Source organism: Pelodiscus sinensis, chromosome 3 (genome assembly GCF_049634645.1).
Source record: "Pelodiscus sinensis isolate JC-2024 chromosome 3, ASM4963464v1, whole genome shotgun sequence".
NCBI classification, from domain to species: Eukaryota; Metazoa; Chordata; order Testudines; family Trionychidae; genus Pelodiscus; species Pelodiscus sinensis.
Window position 1 is genome coordinate 153,176,137 of NC_134713.1, and position 18,462 is coordinate 153,194,598.

Genomic DNA, 18,462 nt, shown 5'->3' on the forward strand with positions numbered 1-18,462 from the left:
AAACTTCAGATCTGTCATATCTGCTTGTGCTTAGTTAATGCATCACATATATTTCATAAATTACTCCAGCATACTAAAAATCCCTGAAAGTAGGGATTTATAAGAACTGCAATTGTCCACTAACTGAAGTACTGGGCTATATGTAATAAAATTACATTACATACTTACGCACTAAAAAAACCGCTTTCTGTTCCCGAGCAATTACCATGAGATCATTTGCTGGTGACAAGGATAACACACAGTCTTGAAGCCAGTAATTTGTCTGTGTCTTGTAAGTGGATTCTTCTTCTTCCTGTGTGCAAAGCGTTAATTAGTAGGCAGTGATTTTCAAGGTGGTTGGTTGGTTTTTCAAGCCACACAGATGCCTTGCTTGCTCGAAGAACTGATCTAGTGCTCCGTGCCCAAGCACCAGTTCATCTACTATATAAATTGCAGAACAGCACAAGTCAGGTTTATCTACTTTACAATAATTCTTTTAGCATATTAACAAAACATCACAGAAAGGAGGACTAGTTGGCTATTTGCAGACATGTCTCTTGCCAGTTCAAGTACTACCATGGACTAGAAAACAATTGAGACACAGAAAGAAAGAGAGAGAGGACAGAGTGGTCAGTTTTCAACATGAACACAGTCTCTTTAAGATGGTTCTCCAAGGCAACATCACAATTTGAAAAACAAATCTCCTCACAAAAAAATTAATTCTGCTAGCCTTTAGGTTATTGCACCTCAACAATTCCTTCCCTTCTACTCTCCCTGTCCCTCTATAGACTATGAGGCTTCAGAAACCAAACTCAAATATGAGAAACACCAAAAGGTGTCCCAAGTGTACCCAAAAATATTACAGTTAAAAAACAATGCCCAAACGACAACCCTGCAAAAAGTAGGAGAAGCAGTTACACAGTACTGCTTCACACACAACACAACCAGGGCTCTTACTTCTCCAGGAATGGAAATAAGAATTAGGAACTCTGCTTAGTCAAAAGTTTTCCACGACGTGTGTGCTTTCCGAGGAAAAATTTTGTTTTTAAAACTGAAAAACCAAAAGCTCCAAAAAGTTTAATTGAGAAAAGCCAAGTCTTAATAATAAAGGGAATACATATAGACTTACGGGTTCTTGTGTTTCTGCTTCATCCCAGGCTCCCCAGCCATCATCTTCCCAGTTTGGTGATTTATCTATTTTAAATAAAAAGATTAAAAATCTTGAGCTTACAGCACAGACAAGGAAAATATAATGATGAAAGTTTTTCCCCCTAAGCATCTCAGATTTTATCAAACCTCTAGCTCGGTTGGTGCAGCTAAGAATAAAGTCAACCAACACCTGCATCCTGAAATATAAGGTGCAACATGATGTATTTTTCACGACAGTAGTATTTATATTTACTTTTAATATTTCATGAGTAGTATTTCTAAATACACAAGATATAAATGTGGTCTAAAGGCAGGACTGGGAGCAGAGAACATCAGAATCTAAATCCCAGTTGAGACTCAATCCACCTGTAATTTTGAGTAACTCAACCTAGTATAATTTCTAGCACAATGGGGAAACCAATACGTACAGCAAGGAGACCTCTTTGGTGATATGACCCACTGCAAGCTGAAAAGTCCCCATTTTTTTTTCTCTCTCCTGATACAAAAGCAGTCCTATACCCCTAATCATTTTTTGCTTCTCCCTATATCTTTTCCAATTTGTATTTACCTCTTCTGAGACAGGGTGGCCAGAACTTCACACAGGTGTGGGAGTACCATGGATTTAGATAGTGATATTATGATATTTTCTGTCCTACAATCTAGTTCTTTCACAATGACTCCTAGCATTCTGTTATTTTTTTAATTGCCCCTGCATATCGAGCAGATGCAGTGATTGTCACATTTCCTGCTTCTGATGCTCTTAAAATATTTTTTGCTGTTAGTTTTTGACTAGTTGCTTTCCAAATTCTTTTTTTACCTGTCTTGTTATATTTTTACTGTCTTGCCAGAGTTTGTGCCTTTCTATTTTCCTTAGCAGGGTTTAAACTTCCCATTTTTACTTTAAAGGATGCCTTTTGCCTCTGCCTTTTTTACTAGTTAGCCATAGCAGCACATTTTTATCATCTTTTTTTTATTTTGGGTCATACGTTTAATTTAAGCCTGTACTATGCTGGTTTTAAATATTTTCCATCTTGCAGAAATTTCAGTTGTGACTGTTCCTTTTAAAATCCCTGTAACTGGCTTCCTCATTTTTGTGCAGTTCTCCTTCCTGAAGTTAAATGCTGATGTGGTAGGCTTCACTGGTGCCTCCCCCAACATCTTCAATTTAATTACATCATGAGATTACTTTTGCATATGCTTTAGCTATATTCACCTCTTGGACCAGATCTTGATTTAGTCCTATGTGGTATACAGGAATTGCCTCTCCCCATGTAGGTTCCAAACTAGCAGTCATTTATAGTGTCAACGAACTTTATTTCTTCATCCCACCCTTATGTGACTTGTATTTAGTCAACAGGGGGACAGCTGAAATCCATTATTATTATTATTGATTTTTCTATTTCTCTAATCTCTCTGAGCATTTCATAGTCACTATTACCATGCTGGTCAGTATGTTCCTATTACTTTAATCTTATTATTCAAGCATGGAAATTCCGTCCATAGAGACTCAATGGTACAGTTTAATTCAGCGGTCCCCAACCTTTCATGGCTGCCGCACGCCCGGGGCGGGGGGGGGGCACCGCCCATGCGCCGCACGCCCGGGGCGGGGGAGTGGGGGGCAGTCCAGATGTTTCGGCAGGCGCATATAAATGTCCCGGCGGGCACCATAGCGGGGACCACTGATAATTCATTTGAGGTTTTGTGGGTTTTTTTCTTTTTTACAGTATTTGACACTAGGATTTCTTTCACATATAGTGCCATTCCCCACCAGTACGACTTACAGTATCATTCCTATATATTTGAACCCTGATAGAAAACTAGCTCTTACCTACAATTTTAAAGTTTCTCATGGGAAAGTGTTCGTAAGGGGGCCATTTAGCAGTTAGAGCAGGGACCTGGAAGTTACAATTCCTGAATTCAATCATAAGCTCTGTCACTGACTGTGTGATCTTGTAAAGTCACTCTCTGCCTCCACTTGCCCATCTGAAAAATGGGGATATGACTGACTCTCCTATCTCATGATGTGTTAAGTTAATTTGTAGTTATAAAATTCTCTGTAACCCTGGGCTGTACTGAAGTATCAAAATTTAACAGAAATAAAACCTCTGTTTTCAGATAAACACATGTGCAAACAAAAATTAGAGGCAATCTCTCCTATGACTGGTAAAGGAGGAATATGAACACTCTCACCTTTAGGTCACTAGTTCCAATATTGACAAGGTAAACAATAAACAGAAGTAAAGACCAAAACTGCCCATCTGGCCTACATAAACCTGAATTCTTAGTTCACAGACATTCACATCATGAGCATCACCAAATCAGTAGCCACTGACATGACCTCAAAAAAAAAAAAATCAAACTTACTCAACTCTCCCTAAAAGTTCTTTAGGTCAGGAAAGATGCATATTACAAGAGAGCAGCAAACTACATTGATGACGCTTGTGCTGCTTCTGTCCTGTGATTAAAAGATCTTCTTTCTCCATTATTTTACCTTTTACCATTATTTTTCGTTAATAAAAAGAACACGCCTATTTTGGCATAGTTTTTAACATGAAGTTTGAAAACTATGCCAAAATAGAATTTAAGTTTGGCTATATTCAAGCAGGGCTCTGAGGCTATGTCTACCCTGGCAAGAATGCCTGCGCAAAAGAGCTTACACCTGTTAGGAAAGAGCATAGCTCTTGCACAAGATGCCCTCTCTTACCATGCCATACTGTAAATTTCCTGTGCAAGAGCGGGTGGGCAGTGTGGATGCTCTGCGGGTTCTTGCGCAAGAACGGCCGTACTTGCGCAAGAACCCACTAGTGTAGACATAGCTCAACAGTTTGACTAGCCATTGGGGAATAGACAATGTTCTGCATCCAGTTGCTGGAGCTCCGTTTGACCCTTTTTCCACACTGGCCAATCAAACCGTCTTAGATCCCACTATGTCAAGAGCAAAAAGAAAAGCATGCTTGCATATGCACAGTTTTTAAATTCTGTTATTACATTATAAATATTTTTAAAAGGAAAAAACCTCCCAACAGTGTTGTTGAAAAGCCATTTTACCCGGTTATACCAGGACAGGCCTAAACTATAAAAAGCACCTAGAGATGAACCACCTTTATTAGAATTCAAAAAGTCTCTGCCATCTACAAAAGAGAATGACTCAGCTTGCTTTAGTGCAGCAGCACAATTTTGATTAATATATAGTTATTTTAGGCACTCCTTCGTGACAGTTTTCCAATGGTCAGATTCTCATCTTGGTTTTTAATCAAGTTTGAGAATTTTCCAGTTTATAGATAAATTAAATTAATTAGAAAGAAGGAGTAAAAAATTTCCAGCTGACATTGTGATCACCATTTTGCCATGGGAAAGAGAGAGACTGGGAAGAAAAAAAAAAACCACACTAGATTTTAATTTCTAATTTTGATGAGATCTCAATAAAATGAAATTTATATTTGCATTTTTACTGGACAATCTTGGTGCTCTCTCAAGCAGGGATTCTCCTGTAACACACTGCAGAAAAGTCACCTTTAGGGGCCATGTAAATTTTTAATTAAAAAACATTAGATTTGTCATCACTACAATCTTATATCTCTACTTTAAAGGGGTTTATAACTTGACAGGGAATATTTCCTTTGGGATGCAATTTAGAATTTAAGGATGCATTCTAAGCACATATTTTAGAAGAACATATGAAGAGCCAATTCCTATCTTGATAATATTTTAGTGCAACATCATCATTAACCTCATAGAAATTATGCCTACTGTCATGTCGATGGAATTAGTTATATTTCAGAATGTGAACTATTTACTTAATATTAATTCAAAAAGATCTAAAGGAACAATTCTCACATTGGATAAACAAGGTATCTACAAAATACAACTAGCTTTGTTTAGAAGTTCAGAAAGAAAGGAGAGATGGAAATTTATGCCGCCATTTCTTGTCTCCTACTCCTAAAAGAGGTAAACTAAAGTCTTGCACACTTCAGCAAGAGTTTTTTGTATTTCAGCTTATCATACTCATATCTACTATCTGATTTCTGTAAATACTGATCACTTTTCTATCCTACAAATCAACTCTGATTAACATACAATGAATATATGATAACACTGATTAATTATAACATTGTGCAATAAATGGATTACAGATGTGAACAACCAGTCAACTATCCAATAAGCAAATGCTTATTGAACAGTCAATACACTAGTCACTTCCCTCCTGTCCCCTTGCTGCCTCTATCAGAAAGAGGCAGCTGGGGAAGGAGGCAGAGAAAAGAATGCTTCAAAGAGCCAGCGCCGCACAGAGCCAGGGCCAGAAGATTCCTTTACAATAAAGGATAGTTAGGTATTTCCAATCTTTGTAGAAAATATTCAAGGGAGAAAAAATGTATGTATATTTATGCATACACATACATTTCGCTTCCATTTATTCTGCTGCATATTCTACTCCTTCAATTCTACTACTGATTATATGGCATTTCTAACAGATTCTTTTATTCCAGTGACCCATATTGGGCTATTTTTAAAATATTATAGTTTATAATATACAATTGTGCTTTAATGAACAATGTATTAGATTCATACAGTGCTGGATAAAGGAGATGGTTGTAGCTTTTTTTTTTTTTAATCGTGTCAGTAATCCCACATCACCATGGCTAGTCGTCAGATTAAATATGATGCAAAACAGCTATAACTCCCAATATAGATACACTTGATAAATGATACACAACAGTTTTCAAAACCAAATAAATACCACTATGCTTAGGGCCTAGAGAAGATTTGTATTTCATTATTAGTGTTCACTTTAGCCGGACAGCCTTGTGTTTAAAAGCCAACACTGCAGAATGTAAGCTTTACATTTCTATTCCTTTATATTGCAAAAACAACACAGTACTGATTCACATTCATAAGGTCTTCCCACGCACAAATGCAGACCATTCTAATGCATTTGCTGTTGCTATTCACAGCTTTCCCAATCTGCACCATAATGGATGAGGAAAAAATTAGGAAGAAATTAAACAAAAAAAACTAGGCATAACTACTCCAGTTCAAGTGTCAAGGGGGATGGAGCCAAGAAATAGCATGATTTCAAATAAAGAGAATTAGAACAAAAGGGTGCAAACAAAGGGAAAAGAAAAATACATCTACAGAGAGAAGAGAGACCAAACAAAAGAAAAAGAAAGTCAGGAACCCCACAATTTTAAGTTAGTAAGCAGGAACGTTCCTGCATTTTATAGTACAGTACTTTCTTGGCAGACAGGTTAAGTTTTAAGAAAAAAGGACTGCAAGATGGTGATTGCTGCATGAAGCAGTATTAAATAAATTTCAAATGTTATGAAGTGGCCAGATGTATTCATATGTTAAATGCTATAAGAGCGAATAATTTTTTCTACTCGTTACCAAGGTCTGCGATGAAAGCGAAAAGAAATGGTTTCAGAAATATGAAAGATACCTGAACTTGGCAGTCACAATAAAGATTTATGCCACCCAGCTCCAATCATTAAGAATATCAATAGTCTGCCTACTAGTCAGCAAGCAGATTACAGAGAAAAGTTCAAGCAACTTTACATTGCAGATGTGTACTTTTTTTTCTTTTTTAATATCAGGCCACCCGAATACTTACATAAGTAATACCATTAATTTGCATAGGCCCAAAAATTCACACTACATAGCTTCCTGAGCCCTTAATAGTTACATACATCATTTGAGTTTACAACTGAAATTATTTAATTTGCAATGCACTGTTAAAATTTGTGAATGTACAAATTACATAGTATATTCCTAGGATCCTGCATAGGCTTCACTTTTATAAAATAAAAGTAAGTTTGAGAAGCTTAACAGGTTGTCTGTTTATTTTAAAATACACTGTACTCTATGTATAAATTAATGCTAATAAGCTCTGGACTCTGAGGTTAAATGTTAGAATTTTAGTTTCTGGGTCTCTTATTTCTGTCTTTTTTTCTTTTACTTCTTCCCCCACTGGCAGTTTTGTCAGGCCTCCACAAAGACCATTATACGTCTGTCACTGGATCATTCCCTTCCTTCTCTTGGGACATTTTGCCTTTGTTTTCTTTTGTACACATCTAGCGTGCACATTTGAGTGAAGTCCTGATGTGTCCTTAAGGTTCAGCAACAGAGATAAAGTCATCACTTCCTGTGTGGAGACACTGACTTAAAAGCAATTACGTACATGTTTAATTTTAAGAATTTTACTTAAGCACATGCTTCAGCACTTTCTTGAATCTAAGACGCTGCAAAGAATTTTTTATCCACCTTTACTCGTGCCCTTTTTGAAAAGTTACAATTGCGCGCAAAAACAAAACAAAACACACAACAGTAATCTTTCTATCTAGGTGTTTTTCCATTGAGATTTGTACAGATCAAAGCTTACAGGCAAACTATCACTCAATCAAAGATAAAAATGAGTAATTATTAGATTATGTGACAAACATTTATTTACCAGTAAAAGAAACAAAAAAGGATGATGGGGGGAGAGGAGGGAAAATGAAGAAAAGAATGAAAAGCTGTATTTTATAAATGCCTCCTGGAGCAGTGCCCTTCTTAATTAACAGGCCATCAACTGCCAGCTTTTTACCACCTTCCCCCACACCAAGAAAGTTTTGGAAACAGAGAAAAGCATTTTCTGAATGATTTATATCAATTCAATTTTTCTCCAAGCCATAGCATCAAGAGAGAGAAGTAATGACTACAGTACCTATGGGCTCAGATTCAAAATAATTGCTCCAAGAAACCCACAGCCTAACCTTTCAGTTCATTAGGCAGAAATTTAGAGGGAATGCAGAGTCCTGGAGAAGCAAGAGTAGGTGGAAAGTCACAAAAGACAGGATTATGCAGCACTTTAAAGACTAACAAGATGGTTTATTAGGTGATGAGCTTTCATGGCCCAGACCCACTTCTTGATCTGAGGAAGCAGGTCTGGCCCACGAAAGCTCATCTTGTTAGTCTTTAAAGTGCTGCATAGTCCTTTCTTTTGTTTCAGCAAGATCAGACTAACAAGGCTACATCTCTATTACTATTCTACATGGAAAGTCACAGTTTGTGCTGTCAATAAAGGCTTTTTAAAAAAACATTAAAAGATAAACCATCTTCATGAGGCATTTGTAATAACATCTCCCCATTACCAAAGATACAGAAGCTAAGCACAGCTTTTCCATTAGGCCCACTTTATATTTCTATGTGAAATTCACCCCCAAATTATGTACCTAAGAACTTTTATCCATCTACCCCTATGCCATCCTACCTTGGCCTGCAGAGTCAACAAATGCATGTACTAATACAAGAAACATTAGATGGACCACCCAGACATCTTATGAGTTATATTTCTTTGGCTGTATGAAAACACCACCTCAACAGTGCAGTAAGCATTTTTATACATAAATCTGCAGACATACCAGAATGGGCAGGAATGGAGTCTGTAGCCTCTATTTGTCAGAAAGCTGGGACTGAACAACAGGAAATAGATAACTTGATGGTTATGCTTTCTGTTCATTCCCTCTGGGGCACCTGCCACTGTCAGAAGACAGGATAGTGGTTTATATAGACTTTTGGTGTGCCCAGGATACTGGGCTAGATGGCCCAGTATGGCTGTTTTTATGTTTAGCTGGCTAATAACCAAGATGGAAAGGGACATAACTATGAACTGGATATCCCTAAACTTTTGCCTGCTAGAAGTTAGGACTGGATGACAGGTGGATGGATCATTCAAAGTGCCCTATTTTGTTTACTTCCTTTGAAGCAACTGGAACTGGCCACTGTCAAAAGATAAGAAACTGACTAGATCAACTACTGGCTTGAGCCCATATAGCCAGTCTTATGTTAGCCATTGTGAATGAGGAATTACACTCTTTTTGCACAAGTATAAATAATCACATAAGATATAAAACTGTGGACAATCAAGTCTAAAGAATACACTCTTGTCCCAAGAAAACAACTTAATGGTCAGGAGCTCAACTGCTATTCAACTGTTCATCATGACCAAATACAAAGATTTTGCCCAACTGCTCCAATATAAGTAGCCCTACTCCATAACTAGATTTTGAAGGCTGAAGGCAATGGTTGGAGAAATTGCCTGTTAGCCACAGCAAGAGGAAGACTAACAGACCAGATAGCAACTATAATGAAGAGGGACATCAACTTTAAGCTGTTGCCATCGTCAGGTTTTTGTGATTTTACAAGCAAATGTATATAGTCCCCCCCCCCCCCGCTGCTTACACTAAGAAACCCATACAAAAATAAATTAATCAATTATCCAATAGAAATGGATTATATATGAAGTGCTCTCAAGTGCACAACAAAAACTTTAAAAGTGAGAAATACTATCTCTGCTCTTTTTTAGATCGTAATTTTTCAAAGATAAAAATATGAAGAGGTATATGTTGCCTATCTTTGACAAGCCGGAGATTCCACCATATCATCTGTCAGCTTCTGAAATCCTGCTTTCAGATTTGGATGATATGGTTCTGTCCCTTGACATGGAATTTGTCTACATTTTTCACCCAAGAAGTAAAAACAAGTTGCATGAGTAAGAGAAGTGCATAAGAGTTTTGAGACCATGTTCTGGAGAAGCTGAGGTATGGTATCATGAAGCTTGGCTGTATAAAGCTCTTTGAAATTCATCTTCCTGATAGCTTGAGTCCACAGCTATTTTTTGTAATCAAATCTATTATATGTAAAAGGATATCTGAGCGACCAGAGAAGTCAACCTACTGTAATAATTCTCATAAGACAGTTCAATAAAGTATTATTGTAGTGGCACAAAGCTCATTGATTGGTGATGCTAGCACAAAACATACTTTGCCTCCTTTACACAATTTCTGTATTTTAGTATTGTTTTTCCGGTTACAAATATAAGCTTCCAGACTTTTCTCCCAATCTCATCTTTAATCTCTTTCACCTTAACTGCTTTCAGCAAAAGCTTTATAAAATTAGAAACTACTAGACAAGCCAAAGTTTTGAACAGATTCTCTTTCCAATTATTGCCCAGCCTTTTTCATCCTTTCATCTCTAAACTGATTGTTTACTATCACAGTTTCTAAGTCTTCTCCTCCAGTCCCTCTTCAATTTCAGAACGTCTTGAATCCAGTTTCTAACCCCTTCTACTCTGATGAACTGCTCTCACTAGTCTCTAATTACTCCCTTCAAAGTGAAAGTTCAGAACAAGTGCTCCAGCCTCATCTTCTTAGACCTGTCAACTTCACAGTCAACTGCGTTCCTATTCTTGAAATCTTGTCCTTTGTTGGATTCCATGAGCTGGAAACTGTAGCCAACTGGAGCTGATAGGGGCAGTACTAGTAGAGAGGAGCAGCACACAGAGCCACGTGTAGAGCCACTTGCCTCAGCCCCCACTCCCAGCGCTTGCTGGCCCCTTCTGTAAAGCCCCACCCAGCTATAAGTATCTTCCCGTGGATAGAGATCAATATCTGTGGATCCACAGAGCTCTGCTCCCAAAAGACACTGCAGCAAAAGGAGAGGAACGTAATGCCACTGATCCCAGCAGCCAGGACCCCAAGCTGGCAGCTCCTCCTGTCTGTGCGGCCGTACAGCCACCAGCCATGTCTCCTGTCCAGGGCAGTACAGCCCCATTGGCCACAGGGCTGGAGGCAGTACAGCCACATGGACAGGAGAAGCTGCTGGCACAGGGCGAGAACTCCTGGGAATGGTGGCATCAGATTCCTTTCCTTTGTCTGCAGAGCTTCCGGGAAGCAGAGCAGTGCTCTCTGTAGCTATATGCTTGTGCAGTCACTCCGGAGAGACTGTAATGCTGCCCACCTGATTAGCAGAGGGCCCACAGCTAGATTTTTTTGTTTCTACTCATTGTGCACATTCACATTTGGCTTGGTGCACATAAAAAGTTTATTCCACATTTGGATGGAAAAATTCTGTACATGGGACATTGGAGTAGAGCCCTATGAATCAGTGGATAACCAATGTCTATCTGCTGGCAGACATCTGAATCCATGCAGCACTCTAGCACCGTGCTGGAGCAGGCAGGGACTCTGCCTTGGCCTCGCTGAGCTGCTGACCTTGAGCTGCTGGCAGTGTTGCCTTGGGGGAGCCTGCTCTGCAACTCCTAGTCCCTTTGCAGAGCCTCCTGTACCCCTGCTCCAGCCCTGAGCCCCTCCCAAAGCAAGCACCCTGCACCCCCATCCTAACCTTCCTCCCTGAGCCAGTTCTTCAAAAGCCCCACTCCACCCCAAACCCCCCTCCAACCAGCATCCATGCTCCCTCCTGCATCCCTCTGCCCCAGCCCAATAAAAGTGAGTGAAGGTGGGGAAGCGCAAGTGTTGGGGGGGGGGGGAGGGAGGAGAGAGGGAGAGACCTTGGGGAAGTGGTAGGGTAGATCTTGGGTAGGCCTTAAATTCAGAAAGTGATATTGGGCCTAGAAAGGTTGGGGACCACTGATCTACACCTTACCTCTGAGTAAACTCATCTGCAAATACAAGCTCAAATATCATTCTACACTGACAATTCACAGATGCACTTCTCCACTGAAGACCTTTTACCTGGCCAAACTAAAGGCTCAATCTCTTACTCACTAACATCTACTTGGAGATATCTAGCTATGAACTCAGATTCAACATGGATAAAATCCATGGTTCTGAATCTTCCCCACATACACTTTCTCCCTCACTTCCTCTCTCACTATGGAGCACACCAACATCCTGCCAGCCCATCACTCAAGTCCATATCCTGGGCACCATCTCTGACTCAGATCTCTAAGTTCTCACATGCAGCCTATTTTTATTCTCTCAGGTTTTTTCTGAAATACATTTCTAAGACAAGACCTTTTCTCGTCATCCACATAGCACAAACTCTCATCCAGGATTTCACCACTTCAATTTCTGCAATATGCTTTTTGCTAGCCCTAACGAATGCAATCTTGCCTCATACATATCCAGCTACAAAGATCTTTTCACTAACCTTTTGTTTGATAATGCTGCCCCTTTCTTTGCATCCCTTCACTGGCCCCCTCCTTAGCACATCAGATGTAAGTTACTTGTCTTTACTCTCAAGGCCCTATCCTCCTTTTTCTGATTCACTGGTGAGATACTAACTCCTACTGCCAACAGTCAAGCCTCCATCAACCTTGTTCATTCTTTAAACAAGCAGTTGTGTCCTCTCCCATACTGTCCTCATACCTGTATTCTTGTAGAAGCTACCTCACTCTCTTTCTTTAAAGTGGCCTTTGCCAAGATGATTACAAAAAACTTAACAGTTAAGCCACTGCTGCACTAAAACCACTGTCTGCTATGCTGACCAATACCGCCCCGTCGTTTCCATATATTTCATGTCTGTCGGTAGCCATTTGTTGCCTCTTGCCTTCTACTTTGACTGTATGCTTTTTAGGGTAGAGACCATCTTTTAGTTGTTTGTATAGCACCCAGTACAGTGAGGTAATAAAGTTACATTTTTTAGTTTAAACCAACTAACTTAAAATATCACCTTACTTGAAATGCATTTTCTCCAAACTAGATAAAATCCTCCAAGCACTGAATGGGAGAAAACCAGATTGTCTCTTGAGGAAGAGCTCCCATTAGAATCAAAGTATTAAGACTCTGAGCCTAAAATTTGTTGCATGTAGACACTATTGTGATCACTCTGAACCGTAATGAAAGTTGTGTGTGGACATAGCACTCCATCCACGCATAAAGAATTGCAAGACCAGGGTTTAAAGTAGAAATTAGATAAGTGTGAAATTACAGCTCTCTGGAAATAAAGTTTTAGAAATTTGAGAGAAGCAGAGAAAAATCTAAGATTTGTAATTTGCACTATGATGTTGTTAACCCAGAAATTACAGTAGTTCACAAACAATAACTTCTGACATATGGTTATGTTTATTTCTTTCAGTATAAACTGGCAAACATATGGGATGCTATTTTAAAACATTTTTGAAAACTTTATGAATAAACAGATATGTGAAAAACAACTGACCTTTTTTTTAAAAAACAGTGGTTCAAGCAGAAAAAGTATTTACCAGGATAGCAAACAACATTGCCATAAGGGCAAAATTCAAGTCTTTATTTGAAGCATAGCACCTCTCCAAACATCAGTTTCTGCTTTTCGCTTGTATGTTTAACACTACTTTAATTATGAAGGGGTTTTAAGAGGAGGGTCGGTATCTCTGTGCTATGTAACTGAAGTGAAGCTAAGCCAAGTACTGCTGCCGCACTGTAGACGTGTACAATTCAGCTCCTTCACTACACTCATCGCGGAGCGCCTTTGCCTTCAGCTTTCCAACCCTCCCTAGCTCCCCCCGGCTTTAATAAAACCCACCACCCGCACTCGAGTGATAGGGGGGTCACCCCTCAGGGAGGGCGGCACAGTCCCCACAGCCAGGGGCTGCCCGGTGCCCCGCCTCGCGCGAAGGACCGCCCCCAGCACAGGTGAACACGCCGCTCGCGGGCCGGGGCATCCTCGCGGGGGTGGCGGGGGGGGGGGGGAAGCGGCCCGGGCGGCACAGAGCTGGGCAGGGGCCGGGACCACTCACCGCTCTCCTTGCCGCCCTGGCGGAGATGCGGGCACAGGAAGTCCCGGGCCGCCTCCAGGTCCTGGAAGTGGCAGAAGGGGAGCAGCACGCAGGACATGGTGCCTTCCGCAGAGCCCACCGCCCAGCCCAGCCCGGAAGTGTTCGGCGCCTTGCCCACCGGCCGGAGTGCCGCCGAGCTGTGCGCATGGGTGAGAAGGGGGCGGCGCGGAGCACGTCACGTGATCGCCGCTCTCTTCGGCGGTTGCCCCGCCTTCTGGGCTAGGCGGCCCGAGTGACAGCAGAGGCAGGACGCGTGCGGGTTCCCGTAGAGTGGGTTCGTTCCCTGCGTTGCCCGCAGTGACCGCTGTTCCGCCGCCGCGCAGTGCGGGCCGGGCTCTGCAGTCGCCGGGTGACGCCGTAAAGCGCTGCAGCAGCCGCGCTGTGCGCCTGTCACCCATCGGGAGCCAGCCGCTCGCTGAAAGCGCACCCTGTGGGGGGAGGGGCGCTTGCTTGTGCGCATTGAGGGGGGATGGGGCACTGGTGATGTGGTGGGTGGGGGGGCACTGGTGATGCGGGGGGCGAGAGGATGGGGCACTGGTGATGAAGGGAGGGGCAATGAGAGGCGTGTCTCCCTGTGCTGCAAAGACTTTTAGAGGAGGAAGGTTTTCCAGCATTTCTTACAGCCATTCGGGCCCTGGCCACCATAATCTGCCCTGGTAGTTAGCTCATTAGCTGAGAACATTTTGTCCTCCGCATTCATGTTCTTCGCTCTGGGCTTTCATAATCTGTGTTGCCTCAGGGTAACATAACTGCTTCTGCCATTCCTTTAGCAAAGCTGGGGCTTGACCCAGTAATTGCTTTGAAAAGTAGGAACAAGGCCTTAAACTTGCACTTGAAGCTGCTTGGAAAGAAGTAGATGAACTAGAGAGAGGCCTAATGGAGGAGCAGCACAGTGGCACAGGATGGCTGGGTGGCCTCGGTAAATAAAGCAGGTCCCATTCCCCAGTGTCATAACAAGCACCCTGGATTAGCCAATTTTAGGGCAACACCGGATGCTATAAAATACAAAGAAAGGACTAAGAGCCTTGGTGAGAGTCAGTTGAGAAAAGTTCGGACTGGAGAATGGAGGGTTGGCTCTGGGGAAAACTTAAGAGGGCTTTTTCTACTCCCTTGAAAGTGGAGAATTAAGTGTAAGCCAGTGGATGGGGCCAATTGCTGATTTTCCTGAGCTAACAAAATCCAAGTCTAGAGAAAGCTGAAGGAAGAGAGCTACAGGAGATGTCTGCAGTCTCTTGGAGCTGGAGAACTGAAAGCAAAGAGCTAGAGCTCTGGTAGAAAGCTAGCATGTGTTGAGAGATGCTGGAATTGCACTTTCATGGATTATGGCAGGGCTACTCAACTTTGGAAGCCCCAGGAACCACAATGATACTCTCAGCACATGCCGAGGGCCGCAACTTAAGTGTGGTTGCGTATACATGCAAAAATATGCAGATAGCTTCTTTCACACTGATTGGCATGAATACAAAGATAAAGGCAAGACTGCACAACACACAGGCTTCATTTAAGTCAGTTCTGCTGATATTAATAAAATGAAATATTTACCCGATTTCCATCCATATGACAGCATGTTTAATGAGCAATGACAGTTCACGAATTTACTTACTAAAACGCATATCAATAGACGAACATTACAGGCAGTCCCCGGGTTACGTACAAGATAGGGACTGTAGGTTTGTTCTTAAGTTGAATTTGTATGTAAGTCGAAACTGGTACATATTGTAGGGGAAACTCTAGCCAAACATTTCTCCGGAGCTCAGTTTTATTCTCCCACACCTCACTTCCCTCAGTCCTTTATTCTCAAGCTGAGGTGTCTGCTGAGGAAAGCCGCTCCGCGTCTCCCTGGTCTGCTGGGGTGGGGGGAGGGGCGCTAGCTTCGCGTCTCCCTGGTCTGCTGGGGGGAAGCAGCTAGTGTGGGGTTGCCTCACCCCGTTTGTAAGTAGGGATCCGATGTAAGTCGGATCCATGTAACCCGGGGACTGCCTGTATATTGATTACTTTTTTGTTTTGGCTCCTACCCATGGGCTGCATGTTGAGCCCCGCATGATCCCAAACTGCACCGTGGGCCGCAAACAAATGGGCCATGTGTTGAATAGCTTTGGATTATTGTGTTGGGCCTGGGTGTGTACATGGGACTTCTATAATAAATTAATCCTACGAGGACCATATGTACTAAGAAGGACTGGTGGGACTATTCCTGGCAGGCTCCAGAGGGAAACAGGCTAGTACACCTGAAATGTTGCATTAACTGAAACCTGTAAATTGTTCTCATGTTCAATTTCAGATACAGAGAATTACAGTACAAGAGATCCCTGCTTTACGATGGCCCAATTTACGATCCCCCACACTTACGACTTTTTCTGTAAGTGCGGAAGGGGCCGAAATTGCCCGACTTATGTCCTCGGCCCCGCATTTACGATGGCTTATGACGCCTGTCATAAATGCAGGCTTGAGTTACAATGCTCCCTACTTGTGACACTATCCCCAGAGCCAATCGCGTCACAAGTTGGGGGCAGCCTGTAATGCAGACTGGGGTGACATGCATGGCTCAATATGCCTAAGCACTTCTCTGGGAAGAAGAAGCAAAGTTTCCTAGCAATCTGGAGTCGAGTGTATTTTTAATGCGGATGCTACTTAGTCAGCTAAGTTTAGCGGGGCATCAGAAAGTACGTGGAGGTTTCACATCACTGACAAATGGGACCTGTATGCATTCAGTAGAATGTGGAGACAGTGGCACCTAGTTCTTGAAAGAATTTCCTCTTTAGTCGTGATCGCTTTCATCTTGTCTGGGTTGAGCTTGAGCCAGCAGCTCTTACTCTGTAAAGTTTCTAACATCTTAGTGATAGCAGTTATATTTATGGATCATCAGTATATTGTTGACAGCTGCACCAAATCATCTTGCTGTCTTTTCTAGTGGTCTCTAGTTCTGTTCACGGGGATAGATGGTATCTTAAAATACTATTAGAATATCTTAGAGTGATATTCCCTCTTTCATATTACAGTAGACTTCCGATAATCCGGCACCTTTGGGACCCAGGTGGTGCCGGATTATCAGAAATGCCGGACTATCAGGAGGTACTCTGGCAGGGGCGGGTCTCGTCGGAGGGGAAGCGGGGGAGGGTGTAGGGGTATGCCAAACCCTCCCTCCTGCTGCAGGGAGGCAGAGCCTGCGAGCAGTGGAAGAGGAGAGGCGGTGACAGGCAGGCAGCCACATTCAGGACGTTCTGGTCAGTTACAGTCACTCCGGCTGGATCCACAGCCCACACGCAGTTAATGTAACTTTCCTCTCTACTGCCGGGGGGGGGGGGGGGGGGGAAGGTAGGGGTCGGTGGGGGAGAAGGAGGGGGCGAGGGTGTGCCAAAGCAGCCGCATTCAGGACGTTCTGGTCAGTTACAGTCACTCGGCTGGATCCACAGCCGACACGCAGTTAATGTAACTTTCCTCTCTACTGCCGGGGAGGGGGGGGGGCAGGGGAAGGTAGGGGTCGGTGGGAGAGGGGAAGGAGGAGGGGGCGAGGGTGTGCCAAAGCAGCCGTATTCAGGACGTTCTGGTCAGTTACAGTCACTCGGCTGGATCCACAGCCGACACGCAGTTAATGTAACTTTCCTCTCTACTGCCGGGAGGAGGGGGGGGCAGGGGAAGGTAGGGGTTGGTGAGAGAGGAGGAGGAGGAGGGGGCGAGGGTGTGCCAAAGCAGCCGCATTCAGGACGTTCTGGTCAGTTACAGTCACTCCGGCTGGATCCACAGCCGACACGCAGTTAATGTAACTTTTCTCTCTACTGCCGGGAGGAGGGGGGGCAGGGGAAAGTAGGGGTCGGTGGGGTGGGGGTGTGCGGATATATACACTGCTGATATATATACAGTCTGTTAATTATTCACTTAAACACTAAAAAATGCAAACTTTAACAAACCCCTGAAACTTAAATCTGTAACTTTATTTTGCCATGCTGCACAATTACTCATCATCCGATGAAACCAGTGCTGCTTCATCCCTGTTATCATCCCCCTCTTCAATATCCTCCTCTGCTTCTATGGGAGTGTCAACAACAGTAGGCTCTGGTGGTGGTGGTGAAGAAAAAGGCTGAACTGTCTTCTGTGCCCTTGCAAACATATCCCTGAGATCAGCTTGCTTAGAGGACTGTGATTTCTTAGCATAAAAGTTATTCAGAATAACATGAAGGTTCATCACTTCAGCTGCATTATATTGGCTACAAATTTGGAAATAAATTCAGTTGCCTCTCGCCAGGTATATTTTGCTCTCTCCATCACTTCCTCTTCTTCTTCTTGAGGTTTTTGTGGATTCAAAACACTTTCAATGATCGTAGCATCACTCAAAATTTCTACAACTGGTTCATCTTTGTCCATGGCAAGCCATTGTTCAATGTCATTTTCTGAGAGCTTTGCAACAGCATTCTTCTCAGAGACGTTTTCAATTATTTCTTGTATGTTACTAATGTGCTTAGGCCTAACATTAAATCCACAAAATTCCTCTTCATCAGAAGAATCATCACAAAACATGATGCTAGGCCAAAGTTTCCTCCAACATTTTCGTATAGTAACCTTCTTTACGTCTTTCCAAGCCAATGCAGCCACATACACAGCGTCCTTAAGGTTGAAATCAGATTGAAATTCGGAAACACTGCAGTCTGAGTTTATCAACTTTTGGACAAAAGTCCCCCTGTAGAAACACTTAAAGTTCTGTATCACAAACCTTGATCCATCGGTTGGATCAAAGACGTCATGTTTGGTGGCAAATATGTAGCGAAGATATTTCCACTTACAAGCTCTGAAGCGGGCAGATGTGC

The 18,462-nt window shown here is 42.4% G+C and overlaps 1 protein-coding gene across 1 annotated transcript in view; it reads right to left on the reverse strand.

Annotated features, from left to right (window-relative positions):
• Nucleotides 1-13,836, reverse strand: part of RAB3GAP2 (RAB3 GTPase activating non-catalytic protein subunit 2) — a 65,236-nt gene extending 51,400 nt beyond the window's left edge. The window contains exons 1-3 of the mRNA XM_075925217.1: nt 13,622-13,836; nt 1,109-1,173; nt 169-292 (exon numbers count right to left, since the gene is read on the reverse strand). Coding sequence (XP_075781332.1) covers nt 169-292; nt 1,109-1,173; nt 13,622-13,718 — 286 coding nt within the window. The 5' untranslated portion in view covers nt 13,719-13,836. The remainder of the gene's footprint in view (nt 1-168; nt 293-1,108; nt 1,174-13,621) is intronic.
• Between the last annotated feature and the right edge of the window lie 4,626 nt (nt 13,837-18,462).